The sequence below is a fragment of the Somniosus microcephalus genome, chromosome 2 (genome assembly GCF_052327205.1).
Source record: "Somniosus microcephalus isolate GS21.2 chromosome 2, FLI_Smic_1.0, whole genome shotgun sequence".
NCBI classification, from domain to species: domain Eukaryota; kingdom Metazoa; phylum Chordata; class Chondrichthyes; order Squaliformes; family Somniosidae; genus Somniosus; species Somniosus microcephalus.
In genome coordinates this window covers 236765143-236787076 of record NC_140988.1, presented here as the reverse complement: position 1 = coordinate 236787076, position 21934 = coordinate 236765143, and the positions used below count along the sequence as shown (strand labels likewise).

Genomic DNA, 21934 nt, shown 5'->3' with positions numbered 1-21934 from the left:
TGCAGTTTCCAGAGGAGGAAAGGGATGATTGGATCACAAAATAATTAAGGTGGGGAGGGGGCATTTGAACCATTTGCTTCAGCATTCCAAAATAATCCTAAAGTTTCACCATTGCAACATCCGATTGGTTACAGGGCTTTTGCCTCTACTACTCTATTTGGATGTTTAGGAGTACAATAGGTTGTGAATTGAAATCCCCTTGTGGTAAATTGCAGAACTAAATTTAACACATCTGGTAAATTATGGCCTACTACCAAGGAAATTGATCAAAGCTGAGTGTGTTCCAAAAATCTAACTGGTGCACTATTGCCCTTCAAGAAAGGGAACCTGCCACCTGTACCCGGTCTGGATTACACGTGCCGTTGTACCTTAAAGCCCTCTGAAATGGCCTAGCACACCATTCAGTTGAAAAACAATCGCTACATAGTAGAATCATGAGAAATGCCAGATAACGACCTAGCCATCAGATCAAGACAAAATTCTGGTAATCTCAACCCAGTCAACCTTGCAAAGTCCATCTCACTAACATCTGGGGAATGGTGTCCAAGTTGGGAGAGCTGTCCCAGACTAGTGAACCAACAGTCTGGCATAATTATACTCGAGTCATATCTATCAGCCAACTTCCCTGACCCCTCCTGTACCAACCATTTGACTCCATGATCCTGAGATAAAGATTGTATTTGTAGACAGCCCTCTAAGGTCAGAAGCTGAAGGAGCCTCCATGTTGGCCCTCCAGCCAGCCGGTTACAGCTCCTTTAATTTCTTCTCACTTGTGCTTTATGCTTCACTAAGTGCTCCCTCCTGCAACTCACTCACTGTCCCTCCTGGATTGGGTATATCTGGTCAAGTGCTTGCTGTTGTAGAAGAGGGTGAAGTTGGATGTGTGAAATGTGAGGATGAGGCCAGATATTGGGCTCTGCCACCTCCTGTTCTTAGACATCTAGAATCGCAGAACATATTTTGGAATGCTCCCTTAAAAGAGAGCTTACATTATAGTCTGTTAAACTAGCGTGTGACCACGAATGCAAGTGTTCTGAGGGAATGAATGAATGAATAGATAGAGAGTAAAATGCAAAGGATGATACTAGCCATGAACTTAGGCTGAGGCTTCTGACTTTCTTCTCCCCCACTTCTTCTACTGCCTCAAGCCTAGAATCAACAAGGCCCACTCCTTGTAAGGTGTCAATGGTCTTTGTGAAATGATCCCTCTCTAGTCTTCATGTGCTGCCACTTGTTATTTGCAGCCTTTCACTGCAAGCACATAGAAAAGGGATATATTTTAGGATGAGGAACTTGAGAAACATGTGTCACCCAAGTGCCCAGCACAGCAGCCACCTCTGAGCCCGTGAACATGCAGGTACCTTGTGTTGTTGATGTGCTTGGTATTTGTTGCATACTACAGGTACTTTTAATGAGACACTGAGGTGGTTGATGGTTGTCCACTGTTTGCGAGGAAGGTTTAATCATTCAGGATGTACTGTGGGGTCCTCTATAAAGAATCCATTCCGTATGTCGCAGTTCTTCCAAGCATTTCGCCATCGGTCATCAAGGCTGAGGAGATGGTCCAAAATGGCCTTCTAGATTGGAGACAGGTTGATGGTAGGTTGTTCAAGTCAGTCTGGATCGGCATGTCTTTGCTGGTGTAGCGGTTGTATTCTCTGGAGACGGCATATTCGCAGCGTAGGTGTGGTGGTGCGATGTTTGCAAGCACGGGCAGCCAAGGTGTTGGTCATGGTAGATGCTGCCATCTTCTCCATAGATGGAAGATTAAAGCATCCCCATCATGCAACTGTGGAGCTCCTAATCAGACCCTGGAGCACATCATTGAGCACTGCCCTCGGAGGAAATTTGCAGGCAGCCTACAAGATATCCACGCTGTTACACTGGAAGCTTTGGCCTGGATATCCAACTTAGATATTGACATTTGATTTGCTTTGCTACTACCATACGAAAGAAGAATAAGACACTAGGCAAACACATTGACATGGCAGAAATATAGAGTGTCGTAGTGAAGCATGGGCTTTCCTCTGTATTTGTAAAGTACAGAATGGTTATCAGAGTGCTGACCATTCTCTCATTCTGATGCTTTACCAACAGGTGACCTTCTGAAAACCAGCAAGTTCTTCCTCACTTGTCCCAGGATTGCTGCACAGGTCAAACAGCTTTCAACCACCTCCATCCATGCTGCTCGAGACCTGTGCCCAAATCGGTCCACCCTTCTGTGCCTCACTGAATGAAGCATTAACTTGTGCTCTTGCTGCAGCCATTTTGACCCCTCCCAAGTAGAACAGCTTTAAGGATGACCAGCTGCCCCTCTAAGAGCTGCTGATGTTAGACAACCCGCCCTCTGACTCTAAGCAAGACTAGAAAGAAAGAATTGCATTTATATTGCGCCTTTCATGACCACCGGATGTCCCAAAGTGCTTTACAGCCAATGAAGCAATTTATCGAAGTGTCGTCACTGTTGTAATGTAGGAAACGCAGCAGCCAATTTGCGCACAGCAAGCTCCCACAAACAGCAATGTGCTAACGACCAGATAATCTGTTTTAATGATGTTGGTTGAAGGATAAATATTGACCAGGACACCGGGGATAATTCCCCGCTCTTCTTCAAAATAGTGCCACGGGATCTTTTACGTCCACCTGAGAGAGCAGACGGGGCCTTAGTTTAACGTCTCAGCTGAAAGACGACACCTCCAACAGTGCAGCACTCTCTCAGTATTGCAGTGGAGTGTCAGCCTAGATTTTTGTGCTCAAGTCTCTAGAGCGGGACTTGAACCCATAACCTTCTGACTCAGAGGCGAGGGTGCTACCAACTGAGCCACAACTGACCCTTTAGCGGGCTTCCAGCATGTTGTGTGCTGTTCACTGGAACAGCACAAAGTTACGTTAATGGACTGGCCCTGTACTGCACTGCAAAGTGTGCGCAGCGTCCAAAGAACAGTATTCCAGTTGATACTGGGCTGGTGGAGCAGGAGGCAATGCAGGTCAGTGAGCACAGCGGTGATGGGTGAGCAGGACTTGTGCAGATTAGGATGTGGGCAGCAGAGCTTTGGATGAGCTCAAGTTTATGGAAGGTGGAAAATGGGAGGTTGGCCAAGACAGCATTGGAATAGTCAAGTCTGAGAGAGAGTATGAGGAGAGAAACTGGAGAAATATGTGGGCTCAGTACTTGGGCAGGGGGGCGCCTTGGAGAAAGCTTGGCTTGGTGGGCAATGGGAAGGGAGAGATGCGGCAGAAGCAGATGAACAGAAGGCCTCAATCTTAGCAACAAAGAAGTTCATGAGCTCATCGTACTTGTTGGAGGTGAGGGTGGAGAGGGCTGGGGAGAGCGGAGTTTGAAAGTGGCACTTAAGTGACAGGGAGTTTTCTTTACAGGGATGGACCCAGAAGAATGTTTCATCACGCCAGATTTCCTTATACAGGAAACTTTCGATTTACCGGCACCTAAATAACCGGAAATCTCGGTTAACCGGCAAAATTCAGGAGTAGGTTTTACTTCATATTGTATTTGCCTTCCTCCGTCTGTTGCTGTGCAAGGGTGTGGCTGCAGCTGTTGCTAAGCTACAGAGACACTTGGAACTTGTGGCCATTGTTCTACACTTGTTGCTAAGCAACAGGGTTTGTTGCTTTATATGGAGCTGTCAGCTCTCCCTATCTTTTACTATAGCGCTCGGTTATCCGGAATTTTTGATGAACCGGCACCACGTCGGTCCCGTCCGTGCCGGATAAAAAAAAGTTTCCTGTATATACCTAATCTATATATAAATAAATAAAAGCCCCTTTCACATTCTCAGGACCTCCCAAAGCAGTTACATAACCAAATTAACTACTTTTGCAGTGTTGTTTGTAGGTAAGTACAACAGCCAATTTGTGCACAGTACGCACCCACAAACAGCAAACAACGCAAGACCAGATAATCTGTTTTGAAGGTATTGTTGAGCAATAAATGTTGGCCAGAATAGCAGGAGAAATCACCTGCTCTTTTTCTAATAGGGCCATGGGTCCTTTAACCTTCACGGTAATGGGCAGACTTCCAACAATGCAACATTCCTTCAATACTGCACTGAATTGTCAGCCTAGACTACATGCTCAGAGCCTGCAGTGGGGGACTTGAAAATAACCTTCTAACTCAGAATCGAGTGCTAACAATTGCAGGAAACCTGCTCCTATTTTTGGATTGTTACTTGCAAATGAGACAAAGATGACGAAAGAGCATCATGCATGCATCCCATTTTCTGTCATTTTTATCTCATTTGCTCTGGTCCCTCTTATCACCTGTATTAAAGGGTTGCTGGGCACTTGGCAGAAGGTAGAAGAAAATTTAAAGAGCCAGCATCAAAATGGACTGCATCAGCTTAAGATTGCTTATGACTTGTTTCAGGAGGTCTTCTTTTTGGTTTCTTGCTATTGTCAACTACATTCCCATTTGCTTTTGTGCCATTTGCTGCGAGGCTGTCCCTTTTCACTATTTCATACAGATCACTGTGACTTGGGAATTTCACTGTCTCTTAGGCTTTTTGGAAGAGGAGCATGAGGAGGCGGCAAGAGTGATACTAGCCTGATTGGGCAGCACTGGAGGCACACAATACCCATCTGCCAGCACCCCAATAACAGAATAAACAGGCAGAGATGCAATACTTGCATTTGCCAGAGGAACAGCGCCTGCAGAGGTCTTGCTTTACCAGGAGCTATGCCACGTGCTACAGGTGGACTTGCAGCCCATCTTCCCAACACTGTCTGTCTCGGTGAAAATCACAATCGTCCTCAATTTTTATGTGATGTAGTCATTTGTTTGCGACCAGCAGTGCCACACTGTGCAAGTGTATGCTTACTTCCCTGGGAGCTGCCATAAGCCTTTCATTCTAAGCCAATCCACCATGACAGCACTGACTCAGAAAGGCAAGTCTTCCAGTAGCTCCTAAGGGGTTGAGATTATCCTCTGTAGCCATCGCTTATGATACCCGTGTAGTTTTCCAGGACATGAGTTGAGCACCACTATAATAGATGTTTGTCTATACAACCAAGTAATAAATAACTGCCATTCATGCCAAGTTCCTAGATTGATCTGGGGATGTCCTGCTAGTCTCAATGATGGTGGTTGTGCGTTTTCTGCTGCACAACTTTGCCTTACAAAGAGAGCTCACCATGGAGGCCATAATAGGAAGTAATAGTAGCAGCATCAGCCTGAAGAGAATGCAGAGAACAATCCATTGACAGCTGCAAGAAATGTGTACGCAGTTCACATTCAGGAGGCGTCCTCCTGATTTCCATATCTAGTCAATGTATCAATAATCTTCCTAGGTAGATATTCCCTCCACAAAGATTCAATAATCTACAGGCCCATCTCTGTGCTACAATTCAAAAGGCAACCATTCATGTCACCTGATGAAAGCAACTTTCGAACCTTTCTAATAGCAATGACTGCACACACAACTTCACTGCCATTGCAATTTTACTGTGTGCGTGCCTAGTGCTTTTTACTTCACCCCTTTTTTTAAACCAAGGAAGCTGTCATTGAACAATACAGCGTGCTATAGGTGGACTTACAGCCCATCTTCCCTTTATCTGCCTGTATCTGTTAAGATCAGAATCGCCCTTACATTTTATGCTATGGTCATTTGTTTGAAACTAGCAGCCGTTGCTCAATGGGTAGCAATCTTGCCCGAGTCTGAAGGTTGTGGGGTCAAGTCCCACTCTAGAGACTTGAGCACAAAATCCAGTCCAGTACTGAGGGAGTGCTGCACTATCGGAGGTGCAGCCTTTCGGATGAGACATTTGCCCTCCTCAGATGGACGCAAAAGGTCCCATGACACTATTTCAAAGAAGAGCAGGGGAGTTCTCCCCGGTCTTCTGGCCAATATTTATCCCTCAACCAACATCACTAAAACAAATTATCTGGTCAGATTGCTGTTTGTGGGAGCTTGCTGTGCGCAATTGGCGGCCACGTTTCCTACATTACAACAGTGACTGCACTTCAAAAGTACTTAATTGGCTGTAAAGCGCTTTGAGATGTCCTGAGGGCATGAAAGGCGCTATATAAATGCAAGTCTTTATTTCTTGCTGCCAGGTGCGAGATATAGGTTCTTAACCCGAGCCTTGTGCTTTTTCTCAGTGCTACCTGATTGGGATGAGTGGGTGAGGTGGCTGGCTGCTGTACTGCGATTGGTGCCTCCTGGGTCTGAGATGGCTCTGCAGTCATGGCAGCCAAGACGAACGTGCTTCAGGCTGCACCTCTTCTACTGCAGCATGGGCAGTCTGGCCCCGGGTCCCTCTGACACATATGCAGGCATTGGCATCAGTTGATGAGGGAGCCTGTATGTGCTGCCATTCTGAAAGATAGCAATATCAGTCTTGCCATCACATTAAAATACCGGCCTGGCTCAATTACGTCAGCAAAACCTACGCAACTCTTGTTTACAACCTAGCTCAAATAGTTTCATTCAGGAGTAGATGTCTGAGCTGGTGCTTGGGAGAAATACATAACATAAGAAACAGGAGCAGGTGCAGACCATTCGACCCTGCCTGCTTTGTCAATCAATAATATCATGGCTGATCTTCTACCTCAACTCCACATTCCTGCATTAGCCTCATTTCCCTTAGTTCCCTAAGTATCATAAAAACTATCGATCTGTGTCTTGAATATACTCAACGACTGAGCATCCACAGCCCTCTGGGATAGAGAATTCCAAAGATTCACAACCTGTTGAGTGAAGAAATTTCACCTCATCTCAGTTCTAAATGGTCGACCCCTTATTCTGAGACTGTGACCCCTAGTTCTAGACTCCCCAGCCAGGGGAAACATCCTCCCTGCATCTACCCTATCAAGCCCCTTAAGAATTTTATATGTTTTAATGAGATTATCTCTTTCTTCTAAACTCAAGGGAATACAGGCCTAGTCTACTCAATCTCTCCTCATAGGACAACCACTGCTGTCCCCCTCCCCCCTGACAAATCCCAGGAATCAGTTTAGTGAACTTTTATTGCACTCCCTCTAAGGCAAGTATATCCTTTGTTAGGTAAGGAGACCAAAACTGTACATAGTACTCCAAGTGTGGTCTCAGCAAAGCCCTATATAATCGCAGTAAGACTTCTTTACTCTTACACGGCTATGGTAGCATAGCGATTATGTTGATGGACCAGTAATCCAGAGGCCTGGACGAATGATCCGGAGACATGAGTTCAAATCCCACCACGGCAGTTAATTAAAATAACTGGAATAAAAAGCTAGTATCAGTAATGGTGACCATGAAACTACTGGATTGTCATAAAAACTTATCTGGTTCATTAAAGTCCTGTGGTAAGGAAATCTGCCGTCCTTACCTGGTCTGGCCCATATGTGACTCCACACCCACAGCGATGTGATTGACTCTTAGCTGCCCTTTGAAATGGCCTAGCAAACCAGTTGTACCAATCCACGGCAAAGAAGTATACAAAGAATAAAACTAGGCAGACCACCTGGCATCGACCTAGGTACCGAACACGACAAAGGCACACCCAGCCCAGTCGACCCTGCAAGGTCCTCCTCACTAACATCTGGGGACTTGTGCTGTCCCACAGTCTAGCCAAGCAACAGCCTGACAGTCATACTCACAGAATCATACCGTTCAGCCAATGTCCCAAACTCCTCCATCACCATCCCTGGTTATGTCCTGTCCCACTGGCAGGACAGACCCATCAGAGGTGGCAGCACAGTGGTATACAGTCGGCCCTGGGAGTTCTCAACATTGACTCCGGACCCCATGAAGTCTCATGGCTTCAAGTCAAGCATGGGCAAGGAAACTCTTGCTGATTACCGCCCTTCCTCAGCTGCTGAAATCAGTACTCCTCCATGTTGAACACTACTTAGAAGAAGCACTGAGGGTAGCAAGGGCACAGAATGTACTTTGGGTGGGGGACTTCAATGTCCATCACAAAATGTGGCTCGATAGCACCACTACCGACCGTGGTGGCAGAGTCCTGAAGGACACAGCTGCCAGACTGGGCCTGCGGCAGGTGGCGAGAACCAACACAAGGAAAAAACCTACTTGACCTTGTCCTCGCCAATCTACCTTTCGCAGGTGCAGTCCTTGTGGAGACGAAGTCACACACTCTCCATCGGGTTGTGTGGCACTACCACCATGCTAAATTGGATAGATTCAGAACAGAGCTAACAGCTCAAAACTGGGCACCCATGAGGCGCTGTGGGCCATCAGCAGCAGCAGAGTTGTATTCCACCACAATATGTAACCTCATGGCCTGGCATATCCCTCACTCTACCATTACCATCAAGCCAGGGTACCAACGCTGGTTCAATGAGGAGTGTCGAAGGGGATGCCAGGAGCAGCACCGAACATATCTAAAATGAAGTGCCAACCTGGTGAAGCTACAACACAGGACTACATATATGCTAAACAGCAGATGCAGCATGCTATAGACAGAGCTAAGCGATCCCACAACCAACGGATCAGATCAAAGCTCTGCAGTCCTGCCACATCCAGTCGTGAATGGTGGTGGATAATTAAACAACTAATGGGAGGAGGAGGCTCCTTGAACATCCCCATCCTCAATAATGGTGGAGCCCAGCACGTGAGTGCAAAAGACAAGGTTGAAGCGTTCGCAACCATCTTCAGCCAGAAGTGCCGAATAGATGATCCATCTAGGCCTCGTTCTGAGGTCCCCACCATCAAAGAAGCCAGTCTTCAGCCAATTCGATTCACTCCACGTGATATCAAGAAACAGCTGATCGCACTGGATACAGCAAAGGCTGTGGGCCCAGACAACATCCCGGCTGTCGTGCTGAATTGTTGTGCTCCAGATCTAGCCAAGCTGTTCCAGTACAGCTACAACACTGGCAACTACCCGACAAAGTGGAAAACTGCCCAGGTATGTCCTGTCCACAAAAAGCAGGACAAATCCAATCCGGCCAATTACTGCCCCATCAGTCTACTCGATCATCAGCAAAGTGATGGAAAGTATCGTCGACAGTGCTATCAAGTGGCACTTACTCACCAAGAACCTGCTCACCGGTGTCCAGTTTGGGTTCTGCCAGGACCACTCAGCTCCAGACCTCATTACAGCCTTGGTCCAAACATGGACAATAGAGCTGAATTCCAGAGGTGAGGCGAGAGTGACTGCCCTTGACATCAAGGCAGCATTTGACTGAGTGTGGTATCAAGGAGCCCTAGTAAAATTGAAGTCAGTGGGAATCAGGAGGAAAGATCTCCATTGGCTGGAGTCATACCTAGCACAAAGGAAAAGAGTTGTGGTTGTTGGAGATCAATCATCTCAGCTCCAGAACATCACTGCAGGAGCTTCTCAGGGCAGTGTCCTAGGCCCAACCATCTTCAGCTGCTTCATCCATGAGCTTCCCTCCATCATAGGGTCAGAAGTGGAGATGTTCGCTGATGATTGCACAGTGTTCAGTTCCATTCGCAACTCCTCAGATAATGAAGTAGTCCCTGCTCACATGCTGTAAGACCTGGACGACATTCAGGCTTGGGTTGATGAGTGCCAAGTAACATTCGCGCCACATAAGTGTCAGGTAATGACTATCTCCAACAAGAGTGTCTAACTACAACCCATGATTCAACGGCATTACCGTCACCGAATACCCCACCATCAACATCCTGGGGGGCACCATTGACCAGAAATTTAACTGGACCAGCTGCATAAATACTGTGGCTACAAGAGCAGGTCAGAGGCTGGGTATTATGTGCCGAGTGTCTCACCTCCTGACTCCCCAAAGCTTTTCCACCATCTACAAGGCACATGTCAGGAGTATGATGGAATACTCTCCACTTGCCTGAATGAGTGCAGCTCCAACAACAGTCAAGAAGCTCGACACCCTCCGGGACAAAGCAGCCCTCTTGATTGGCACCCCACCCACCACCTTAAACATTCACTCCCTCCACCACCGGCATACCGTGGCTGCGGTGTATACCACCTACAAGTTGCACTGCAGCAACTCGCCAAAGCTTCTTTGACAGCGCCTCCCAAACCCGCGAGCTCTGCCACCTAGAAGCACAAAGGCAGCAGGCGCATGGGAACGCTATCACCTCCAAGTGACACGCCATCCTGACTTGGAAATATATCGCCGTTCCTTCATCGCCATTGGGTCAAAATCCTGGAACTCCCTCCCCCAACCGCACTATGGGAGTACCTTCACCAAACGGACTGCAGCGGTTGAAGAAGGTGGCTCACCACAACCTTCTCATGGGCAATTAGGGATCGGCAATAAATGGTGGCCTTGCCAGTGACGCCCACATCCCATGAACAAATAAAAAAAACTCCAATCCTTTTGTAATAAAGGCTGACACACCATTTGCTTTCCTAATTGCTTGCTGTACCTGTGATTCATGTACAAGGACATCCAGGTCCCTCTGAATACCAACATTTCCCAATATCTCACCATTGAAAAAATATTCTGCTTTACTATTTTCCTAATAAAGTGGATAATCTCACATTTCTCCATATTATATTTCATCTGCTGTGCTCTTGCCCACTCACTTAATCTGTCTATATCCCTTCTTAGCCTCTTTGCGTCCTCCTCTCAACATACTTTCCCACCTAGGTTTGTATCGTCAGCAAACTTGGACACATTACACTTGGTCCCCTCATCTAAGTAATTGATATAGATTGTGAATAACAAATCCAAACACTGATCCTTGCGGTACCCCACTAGTTATAGCCTGCCAACTCGAAAATGACCCGTTTATTCCGACTCTGTTTTCTGTCCGTCAACCAATCCTATATCCATGCTAATATATTACCCCCAATCTCATGAGCGCTAATTTTGTATAATAACCTCCTGTGCGGCACGTTATCGAATGCTTTTTGAAAATCCAAATACACTACAACCACTGGTTCCCCCTTATCCACCCTGTTAGTTATAACCTCAAACAGATTTGTCAAACACGATTTCCCTTTCATAAAACCGCATTGACTCTGCCTAATCATATGATGATTTTCTAAGTGCCCTGTTACCACATCCCTAATAACAGATTCTCACATTGTCCCTACTACTGATGTCAGGCTAACTGGTCTATAGTTCCATTTTCTCTCGCCCTCCTTTCTTGAATAGCGGGGTTACATTTGCTACCTTCCAATCCAAATGGACTGTTCTAGAATCTAGGTACTTCTGAAAGATCAAAACCAATGCAGACACTATCTCTGTAGCCACTTCTTTTAAAACCCTAGGATGTAGGCCATCAGGTTCAGGGGATTTGTCAGCTTTTAGTCGCATTAATTTCTTCAGTACTATTTCTTTACTAATACTAATTTCTTTAAGTTGCTCATTCTCACTAGACCCTTGGTTCCCCACTATTTCCGGAATGTTTATTGTGTTTTCTTCCATGAAGACAGATACAAAGTATTTGTTTAATGCCTCGGTCATTTCCTTATTCCCCATTATAATTTCTCCTGTCTCTGCCTATAAGAAACCCACGTTTATTTTCGCTAATCTCTTTCTTTTTACATACCTATAGAAGCTTTTATGTTTCTTGCTAGTTTACTCTCATATTCCATTTTTTCTCTCCATCAATTTCCTGGTCATCCTTTGCTAAATTCTAAAATGTTCCTCATCTTCAAGCTTACTACTCTTTCTGGCAACATTATAAGCCTTTTCCTTTTCTCTAATACTATCTTTAACTTCTCGTTAGCCACGGTTGGACTACTAATCCCGTGGGGTTTTTATTCCTTAAGGGAATGCGTTGTGAATTATGATTTTTTTTTTAATGTTTGCCATTGCTTATCTACCATCATACCTTTTAGCCTAGTTTCCCAAACTACCTTAGCCAACTCGCTAGGCCAACCGTAGTTTGCTTTGTTCAGATTTAAGGCCCTAGTTTCAGACTTAACTAAATCACTGTCAAACTCAATATAATATAGGGAGTGATGGCCCATACAAAATACTGGCTGGGATAGATTTGCTGCCTCCGAGGTGAGCTCAATTGGTTTGCAGGGTCTCCAACCTACTGCAGCTCTTTTTTTTAAATCATTTTTATGAAAAAAAAGAGAATCATCTTTTGGTTCTATAACATGCAACCCATATTGGGTGCGATGACAGGTACTTACAACAAGCAATTGCATTCGATATGAGGCTTTTGCGAAGTGAATGCAGGTAAGAATGTGAGTGAAGGAACACTTTTAAATGAAGGCTGGGGTGTCAAAGGCATGCCACAGCCTCATGAGCATCGACAGTAAGCTATTAAAGCACAGGGTAATGGGTAAATCACAACAAAGAGGCAGGCATGCTTAGTACAGTGTGTTCTTGGAAAGGTGTGTGGGGTTTCTCTTATTTTGGCTGATTTGGAAAGGTCATTAAACTTCTGTCATTGTCCAGCTGAGTGGGAGGTAGTGAAATTGGCACTCACTGCCCTGGTTTACTTCCTCTCTCGCCCCTGCCAATCTCTCCGTGGGGCCCTGCAGTGCTTGGTGATAAACAGCATCTTCCACCTCTGCTTTATTTACAGCAGTATTATTTCCACTGCCCCACCAGACAACCAGGGGCCTCTCTGCCATCCTGCAGACCTGGCAACCATTGTGGAATCATCAAACTGTACAAAAATGGTATGATAATGCCTGCCCCTTTAAGCAGTTGCATTCTTTAAATCCTGCTGCAGCACAGTATTCCCAACTTCTAAATTGGAGAGCTCCCAATTAGATATGTTTTTGATGTCTGGAACTGCCGCAAAAAATTACAATGAAACTGGCCTTGTAAATTATGACAAGGTCAACCGTCAGGCAAGCGCAAATTGTGCTTCACTCCACTTCCTTCTGTGCTCATGCACGACTGAACATGGACAACTTCCATTCCAACAGTGATATTCTTATGGTTCCAAAAAGGCCAAAACCATAGTGTTCCAGAGTATATTATCAATGACATCTATATTTATCCTTATAACTTTTAAAACTGCACTTACAGATAGTCACCTGGCTTATTTTTTTATTTTTTTTTATTTTTTTATTATAAGAGCTAAACACCACAACATTAAATGCACTTAAGACACCATAATCTATTTTTTGTTGTTTTACATTTGTCAATGGACATTACCTTGCATTTATGCCCACATTAAATTTAATTCCATAGGTAGCCTTGAAGTTATGACCTGGTGTGTTTTAGACTACTCTGTTGAGAATATTCCTTTAGAGAGCCAAGAGAAAAGGTACACATGGGATAAATAACATTTATCGAAGAGCCATAAGTATGTTCAAGATGGGTGCTTGATTTGTCCTAAAGTCTTGAGAGTTTGACAGTTTAGCAAAAGCCTTTCATACATTCACTCAGTCACTTAATCCAGCTTCAAGTGTTAGCAGTGAGTGCCAGCTACAAGTGGTACTTTGAGGTTGTTTTGCAAAACTATTTGAAACCACAAATCCTCTAAAAGGACGTACTAGTTGAATAGATACCTTACTACACAGTATACCAAATAAGAATTCACATTTCATTAAAACTCAATCAATACCTGTTCGTATATCATAAGCAGTTTGTCACGTTCTGCTGTTAGCACCTTGACATTTGATTGGATTTCTGCCATGTGTTGTTCAAATTTGTCTAGCACTGATTGTAACTCATTCCGCTCTCTGATAGCCTGCAAAAGTTCAGAGCTGAGGCTACTACTCTGTGGGAAGAAATAACATTTCCTTTTAATGTATTAAAACTAATATTCTGTCAATATAGTTTGCAAAAAACCCTAGCATTTAAACAAAGCACATGAACAGTAAGCATGTAGCATTTTAATTACCACTGGCATGAATTTATTCAGCACATTAATATTGCTGAAAGCATAATATATAATGATATACATATAAAAAAAAATAAACAAATATCTAGAACATTCCAAAAGTTGTACTGAATTCTTCTGAGTGTTAATATTTGTATCAATACTAATTGGTGTGACTTTGGTATTGCTGTGGATTCACAGGTGATGCTTCCTATTAATACTTATAGGCACCATATTCTGATGGATACAAGTAACGTAGAAAAGTATTAAGCACACAAGGCTTACTTATGTAACAGCATCACATGACAAGTATAATATAGTGTAAAAATGTATTTCGTACAGCTGGGTTTTCAGCAATAGGTTGCTTGCATACATTAAATTACAATAACTTAAAAGCACCATCAAAAAAGACAACCTGTGGTTCCCAGGTGGTCTAGTATAGGCAATGGTACACCACTAAGTAATACAGACCAAAAGGTTCAATTAGATCTGTGCGAAGTTAGGTGATCTTAGCGAGGACAGCAGTAAGCCCACAATAATTGGCTTCAGTTTCTGGGGTCAGGGAGGAGAATGTCAGACTGGGTTCCTGTTCCGGATTGCTGCCCAGTGAACTCTGGAGGAAAATGTACATTTGGGCATCAGGTAGGAAAAGGATTTTCCTAGTTTTGCTATCCTTCACATCAAACTGCCTACCGACACACTGTCTAGGCTCATGTGATGAACGGCCACATTTTTCTTTTTATTCGTTCATGGGATGTGGGCGTCGCTGACAAGGCCAAAATTTATTGCCCAAAGATAATTGCCCTAGAGAAGGTGGTGAGCTGCCTTCTTCAACTGCTGAACTCCTTGTGGTGAATGTACTCCTACTGTGGCTGTTAGAGAGGAAGTTCCAGGATTTTGACCCAACGACAATGAAGAAATGGCGATATATTTCCAAGTCAGAATGGTGTGTGACTTGGAGGGGAACTTGGAGGTTCTCATGCGCCTGCTGCCCTTGTCCTTCTAGGTGGTAGAGGTCGCGGGTTTGGGAGGTGCTGGCGAAGAAGCCATGGCGAGTTGCTGCAGTACATCTCGTAGATGGTACACACTGCAGCCACGATATGCCGGTGATGGATGGGGTGCCAATCTTCTTGAGTGTTGTTGGAGCTGCACTCATCCAGGCAAGTGAAGAGTATTCTATCACACTCCTGACTTGTGCCTTGTAGTTGGTGGAAAGGCTTTGGGGAGTCAGGACGAGTCACTTGCCGCAAAATACCCAGCCTCTGACCTGCTCTTGTAGCCACAATATTTATGTGGCTGAGCCAGTTAAGTTTCTTACATAGGATTAGATAAGATATGCAGCAGAGAAACAGGCCATTTGGCCCAACCAGTCCATGCCGACATTGATGCTCCACTCGAGCCTCCTCCCATCTTTCCTCAGCTAACTCTCAGCATAACCTTCTATTCCCTTCTCCCTCATATGCTTATCTAGCTTCCCTTTAAATGCATCTACACTATTCGCCTCAACCACTCCCTATGGTAGCAAGTTCCACATTCTCATCACTCTCTGGGTAAAGAAGTTCTTCTGAATTCCCCATTTCATTTCTTGGTGACTATCTTATATTGATGGCCTCTAGATTTGCTCTTCCCCATAAGTTGAAACACTCTCTCTGTATCTACTCTATCAAAACCTTTCAAAATTTTAAAGACCTCCATTAGTCGTCTCTAGAGAAAAGAGACCCAGCCTGTTCATCCTTTCCTGATAGGTATACCCTCGCATTTCTGGTATCATCCTTGTAAATCTTTTTCGCACCCTCTCCAGCGCCTCTATCTCCTTTTTATAATATGGTGACCAGACTTGTACGCAGTGCTCCAAGAGTGGTCTAACCAAGGTTCGATACAAGTTCAGCATAACCTCTCTACTTTTCAATTCAATCTCTCTAGAAATAAACCCAAGTGCTTGGTTTGCTTTTTTTATGGCCTTGTTAACCCCTGTCGTTACTTTTGTAGTGTATGTGCCTTTAAGAGCCCCAGGTGTGCTGTGGTGCCGGTGATTGCCACTCGGGCTATATAAGCCTGTGTATTGTATATATCCGTTAGAACCCCCCCCCAGACTTTGCTTAGTAAATACCTATGAACCAACTCCTGTCTTCAGTGTCTTTATCAACACACGGACACTACAGTGGCGACGAAGTGGAAATGGACTTACCTGCAATTCGGCAGCACCTCAAGGACATCGATTCCTCGGGCGTCCTGAAGACTCAAGGAAGTGAGAGAAGCTGTGGTTTCACCAGCTGGCCAAGCTGGTGGCAGGTACTGCGTTAATCCTTCCTGGGCATCAGGCTGGGGCTCCAGCGGCTGGCTCTACAGCTGAGACAGGCAGCGAAATCAGAGGCAAGCAATAACGGACTGGGAGGGAGCACTCGGGAGACGGCCGGCGCGGCAAGCAGGTCAGCGTTCAGACCTGGAGAGAAACTCCGGCGGGAACGAGTCTCCAACAATAAATAAAAAAATAAAACAAACGGAAACCGCAGTAAACAGCGTTGTCATCGGCAGCAGCGGCGGGAAAGCGCGGGAAGCGCCATATCTTTTCGAAGATGCCTAATTTTGGCAATATTGATGTTTTTGATAACGAGATAGAGGATTGGACCACATATGTGGAAAGAGTGGAGGTATATTGCACCGCAAATGGAATAGAAGATAAAAAAAAAGCTTCAGTACTTCTGGATCTAATGGGCGCAAAGACATACAAGCTGTTGCGAAACTTAATCACTCCAGCCGAACCGATGGACAAGAATTTTAAGGAGATTGTTGATACCCTACACTGCCAATTCGAGGCAGGACTGGCAGATTCTCTGCGAGACAAATTCGTCTGCGATCCCCTAAGTGTAGAAACACAAAAAAAGCTATCTTCTGAGAAAAATTTAACACTGGACAAGGCTTTCAGTGCAATAGGAGCTGCAGAGATACAGCAAAGGCCACAGGACTTCAGCACCCATGAAATGACACGGGGTTTCGAGAAATGTTATCGCTGCGGCAGATCCACCCATGACCAGAAGGACTGCTGGTTCAAGGAAAAAGCATGCAGGCGATGCGGAAAGATGGGACACATTCCACGTGTGCGCCGATCTGAAAACAAAAAATCCACTAACAGGAAAAGAATCAATAAGGAAAAGCACAGAAAGGTACAAATGATGACGGACAGTAGCTCCGAAGACCAGAAGAGCGATAGCGACTCTGGGAACAAGAGACTAAGCTCTCTCAAATTACATAATGTAATTGCCAAAGAAGAGTACCAGACCATTTGGGTTACCCTCACAATAGCAGGGTCCCCAGTTAAAATGGAACTAGATACAGGATCAGCTCTGACCGTCATAAATCGACGGGATTACGAGCGGCTATTTCCGCATATACCTTTAAAAGACACATCCATTATCTTGAAAACATATACGGGGCAGAAAGTATACCCCAAAGGAAAAATAAGGGTGCCTGTTGTATACAACGGCAAGGAAATACAGAAGTTGTATTTATACGTTCTACAAGATGGTGGTCCACCGCTGTTGGGACGTGAATGGATCAGGAAAATACGTTTAGACTGGCACTCCATTCAGGCACTGACGGTGACCAGTAAGGAAAAAAATGATGATGACGTCATACCTGAACGATTAAAAGACATCTTGGCCAACGCCAAGGAAGTGTTTCAAGAGAAACTAGGAACCTTGAAAGGCATCACCGCCTCAATAAAAGTGGAAGATGCAGCAATTCCCAAGTTTTTTAAGGCAAGACCGGTGCCATAAGCAATTCGTCCAGCAGTCGAGGCAGAGCTGGAGAATTTGGAAAAGGCAGGCGTATTATCTAAAATAGATTGGAGCGAGTGGGCAACACCCATCGTCCCAGTCATGAAGAAAGCATTGAAGAATGATAAATCTGAAGAACAGAGAAAAATTCGCATCTGTGGAGATTTCAAGGTGACTGTAAACCTGGTCCTTCACACAGTACAGTATCCTCTTCCGAGGATAGAAGATATTTTCGCCTCACTATCCGGAGGGAAACGTTTCACCAAAATTGACTTGGCACAGGCATATCTACAGATGGAGGTTGAAGAGGCCTCTAAAAAATCTCACGATAAATACACACAAAGGTCTGTACCAGTACAATCGACTGGTTTTCAGAGTAGCATCCGCTCCAGCTATCTGGCAAAGAGCTATGGAGCAAGTCCTCCAAGGGATTCCGGGGACTCAATGCTACCTAGACGACATCCTCGTAACAGGAGAAAACGACAACGAGCACCATGCCAATTTAGAGCAGGTGCTCACTAGGCTGAGAGAACGGGGCCTACGAGCAAATCGCCCCAAGTGCGAATTTTTCCGAAATCAAATATCATATTGTGGCCACATAATAAATAAGGAAGGGTTGCATAAGTCACCTGAAAAAATTGAGGCGGTCATAAAAGCCCCAGCACCTGAAAATGTTTCACAATTAAGGTCGTTCCTGGGATTAATAAATTACTATCATAAATTTTTACCGAACTTATCAACTCTTCTACACCCTCTTAATGAACTGCTACAAACAGGAGTAATTTGGAAATGGAACGAAGACTGCAAAAGTGCCTTCCATAAATGCAAAGACTTGATCACATCCAAAGAAGTTTTGGCTCATTACAACCCATCACTGCCAATCAGACTGGCGTGCGATGCATCCCCTTACGGCATAGGAGCAGTATTATCGCATAAATTCCCTGATGGCTCGGAGCGGCCGATAGCTTTTGCGTCACGCTCATTGAACTCAGCTGAGCGTAACTATGCCCAAATCGACAGGGAAGCACTCAGCCTGGTATGGGGAGTAAAGAAATTCAACCATTACCTACACGGACAAAAATTTACCTTGTTGACTGACCATCAACCCCTCATCTCCATATTCAACCCTAAGAAGGGTGTTCTCATTATGACAGCGCAAAGGCTAGAGGTGGTCCCTTTTTCTAGGGGCACACCAATACAACATAGAATACAAAGGGTCAAAACAGCATGGGAATGCTGACGGGTTATCGCGCCTACCGTTGCCAACGGTAGAAGAGGCACCTACAGTAGACCCAATGGAGATGTTCCACTCTACCATAGTGGAATGTCTACCAGTAACAAATTCTGCCATTGAAAGGGAAACGAGAAATGACCCGACTCTTTCACGGGTCTACGATTTAACAGTGAAGGGATGGCCAGCACATGGCGAACCACTGTTGCCAGCATTCTCGCAAAGAAGAGAACAGCTGTCAGTGTGCCGAGGAACCTTGATGTGTGGATCCAGAGTGGTGATTCCACCCAAACTCCAGGATAAAGTGCTAATGGAGCTTCACGAGGGGCATCTGGGTGGAGTGAAAATGAAGAACCAAGCCAGGGCGTTCGTATGGTGGCCAGGTATCGATGGAGACATCGAAGAAATGACCAAGAGCTGCCTAGGATGCCAGAAGGTCCAAAGCGCCCCACCACAAGCCCCTCTACATCCATGGGAGTGGCCCTCATCTCCCTGGCAAAGGGTACACATCGACTTTGCTGGCCCATTTATGGACTCAATGTTCTTAATCGCGGTTGATGCACACTCCAAGTGGCCGGAGGTAATAAAGATGTCCTCCACCACCACGGAAAAAACCATCACAGTATTAAGGACCACATTTGCCAGGAATGGGCTGCCGGAACAGATCTGTTCGGATAATGGACCGCAATTTGTGTCCGAAGAATTCAGAAAGTTCTTAAAAAACAATGGGGTTAAGCACTACACGTTCGCCCCATACCATCCCGCCACCAATGGATTAGCTGAAAGGTTTGTCCAGACCTTCAAGAAGGCCATAAAGGCCATGGGTAATGAAGACATAAAACTTCAGCACAAGGTGGATAACTTCTTATTCGCATACAGGAATGCAACACATATGGTTACCAACCAAACTCCCGCCATGATGTTCTTCAATAGAAACCTAAGATGCCGGCTGGATTTGGTCAAGCCCAACATCAGAAGGGACGTGGAGAACCGGCAGTTTCAAGGCATGAATGAAAGGCCAACTAGAACCTTCCAGATAGGTCAACAAGTTTTGGCTTGGGACTACCGTACCGAGAAATGGCAGCCTGGAACTATCTGCACACGACTAGGACCACTGATGTATACCGTGGACATCGGAGAAAGCATAATAAGGCGCCATGCTGACCAAATCATAAAGTCATCCGAAAAGGGACAACCTACACCACAACTCTATACATCTAACGATGAAGTAGAGATACCCATATCTACCTCCGATCCGGTGATACTGGAACCCGATACTGGCATTCAAGCCGAATCAGCCTTGCCAGAAGAACCTACTACACCACCAGAAACTACTACACCCCCGAGGCGTTATCCGGACCGAGTCAGGAAGCCTTCTGAGAGACTGACTTATAATTAATTAACTACAGCAATGTATATTATTTTGCTTATAACATGTAAATTAATAATTACTTAAAATATGATGTACTGGTTAGCTAAAAGGGGAGGAATTGTAGTGCATGTGCCTTTAAGAGCCCCAGGTGTGCTGTGGTGCCGGTGATTGCCACTCGGGCTATATAAGCCTGTGTATTGTATATATCCGTTAGAACCCTCCCCCCAGACTTTGCTTAGTAAATACCTATGAACCAACTCCTGTCTTCAGTGTCTTTATCAACACACGGACACTACAACTTTCAGCGATTTCTGTATTTGTACTCCGAGATCCCTTGGCTCTTCTACCCCACTTAGATTTGTATTTTCCAAGTAATATGTAACTTCCCTAATTTTCTTACCAAAATGTAATATCTCACATTTATCTGTGTTGAATTTAATTTGCCAATTATATGCCCATTCTTCAAGTTTATTAATGTCATCTTGTAATTTGTTGCAGTCCTCCTCGGTATTGACTATCCCCCCCCCCGCAATTTGGCGTCATCTGCAAATTTAGAAATTGTGTTTTTGATTCCAAAGTCTAAATCGTTAATGTAAATTGTGAACAACAGTGGTCCCAGCAATGATTCTTGTGGAACACCACTTCCCACCTTCTGCCACATTGAATAGCTACCCTTTACCCCTACTCTCTGCTTTCTGTCTTGAAGCCAGCTATTGTCCATTCTGCTACTTGTCCCATGACTTCGCATGCTCTGACCTTATTCATTAGTCTATTATATGGTCTTTTGAAAATCTAGATAAATTACATTTACTGCACTACACTTGTTTATACTTTGTTATCTCTTCAAAAAATGTAATGAGGTTGGTTAAGCAAGACCTTTTGAAATCCATGCTAACTATTCATTATTACATTTTTGGTTTCTAGATGTTCTTCTATTTTCTCCTTTAGTACGGATTCCATTATTTTTCCTACTATCGATATTAAGCTGACTGGTCTATAGTTCCTTGGACAGGTTCTATCGCCCTTCTTAAATATAGGTATGATAGCTCTCCGCCAGTCCTCTGGTACGTTTCCCACATTACAACAGTGACTACACTTCAAAAAAAAAAAGTACTTCATTGGCTGTAAAGCACTTTGAGACGTCTGGTGGTTGTGAAAGGCGCTATATAAATCTTTCTTTTTTCACTACACCTTTTTCGAACGAATTATGAAGTATGTGTAGTAATGCCTCTGCTATCTCTCCTAGATTTTTTAAAAATGCGCGGATGTATTCTGTCCAGACCAGGGGTTTTCATCCTCTTCGAGTTTGATTAGTTCATTTAATATTTCTCCTCTTTTTATTTTAAATGCAGTTATCTCATTTCTAGTCTCATCATCCAATGTCATGTCCACCTGATCTGTCTCCCTGGTAAATACTGAAGCAAAGTAATTATTTAATATTTCTGCCATCTCTCCATTGCTGCCTGTGATATTATGCTGTCCATCCCTTAGTGGCCCTGTTCTCATCCCGACTTTCCTTTTTTTATTCATGTGCCTGTAAAATATTTTACTTTTTTTATGCTCCTTGATAATTAAATTTCATAGTTCCTTTTTGTGTTTCCAATCATTTTTTTTTAGGACTTCTCTCCTAATCTCTTCGTATTCTCTCTGGTCATGCTCTCCCCTGCTGTCCATGTACTTAGTTGCTGGTCAATGGTGACCGCCCAGGATGTTGATGGTGGGGTATTAGGCAATGATAATCCCGTTGACTGTCATGGGGAGGTGGCTAAACTCTCTCTTATTGGAGATGGTCATTGCCTGGCACTTCTGTGGTGCGAATATTACTTGCCACATATCAGCCCAAGCCTAAATG

The 21934-nt window shown here is 44.6% G+C and overlaps 1 protein-coding gene across 3 annotated transcripts in view; it reads right to left on the bottom strand.

Moving 5' to 3' along the window:
• cep135 (centrosomal protein 135) overlaps positions 1-21934 on the bottom strand; it is a 257425-nt gene that overhangs the window by 117366 nt on the left and 118125 nt on the right. For all 3 annotated transcript variants that reach the window (XM_085970351.1, XM_085970360.1, XM_085970370.1), the window contains one exon: positions 13446-13601. In XM_085970351.1, coding sequence (XP_085826477.1) covers positions 13446-13601 — 156 coding nt within the window. The remainder of the gene's footprint in view (positions 1-13445; positions 13602-21934) is intronic.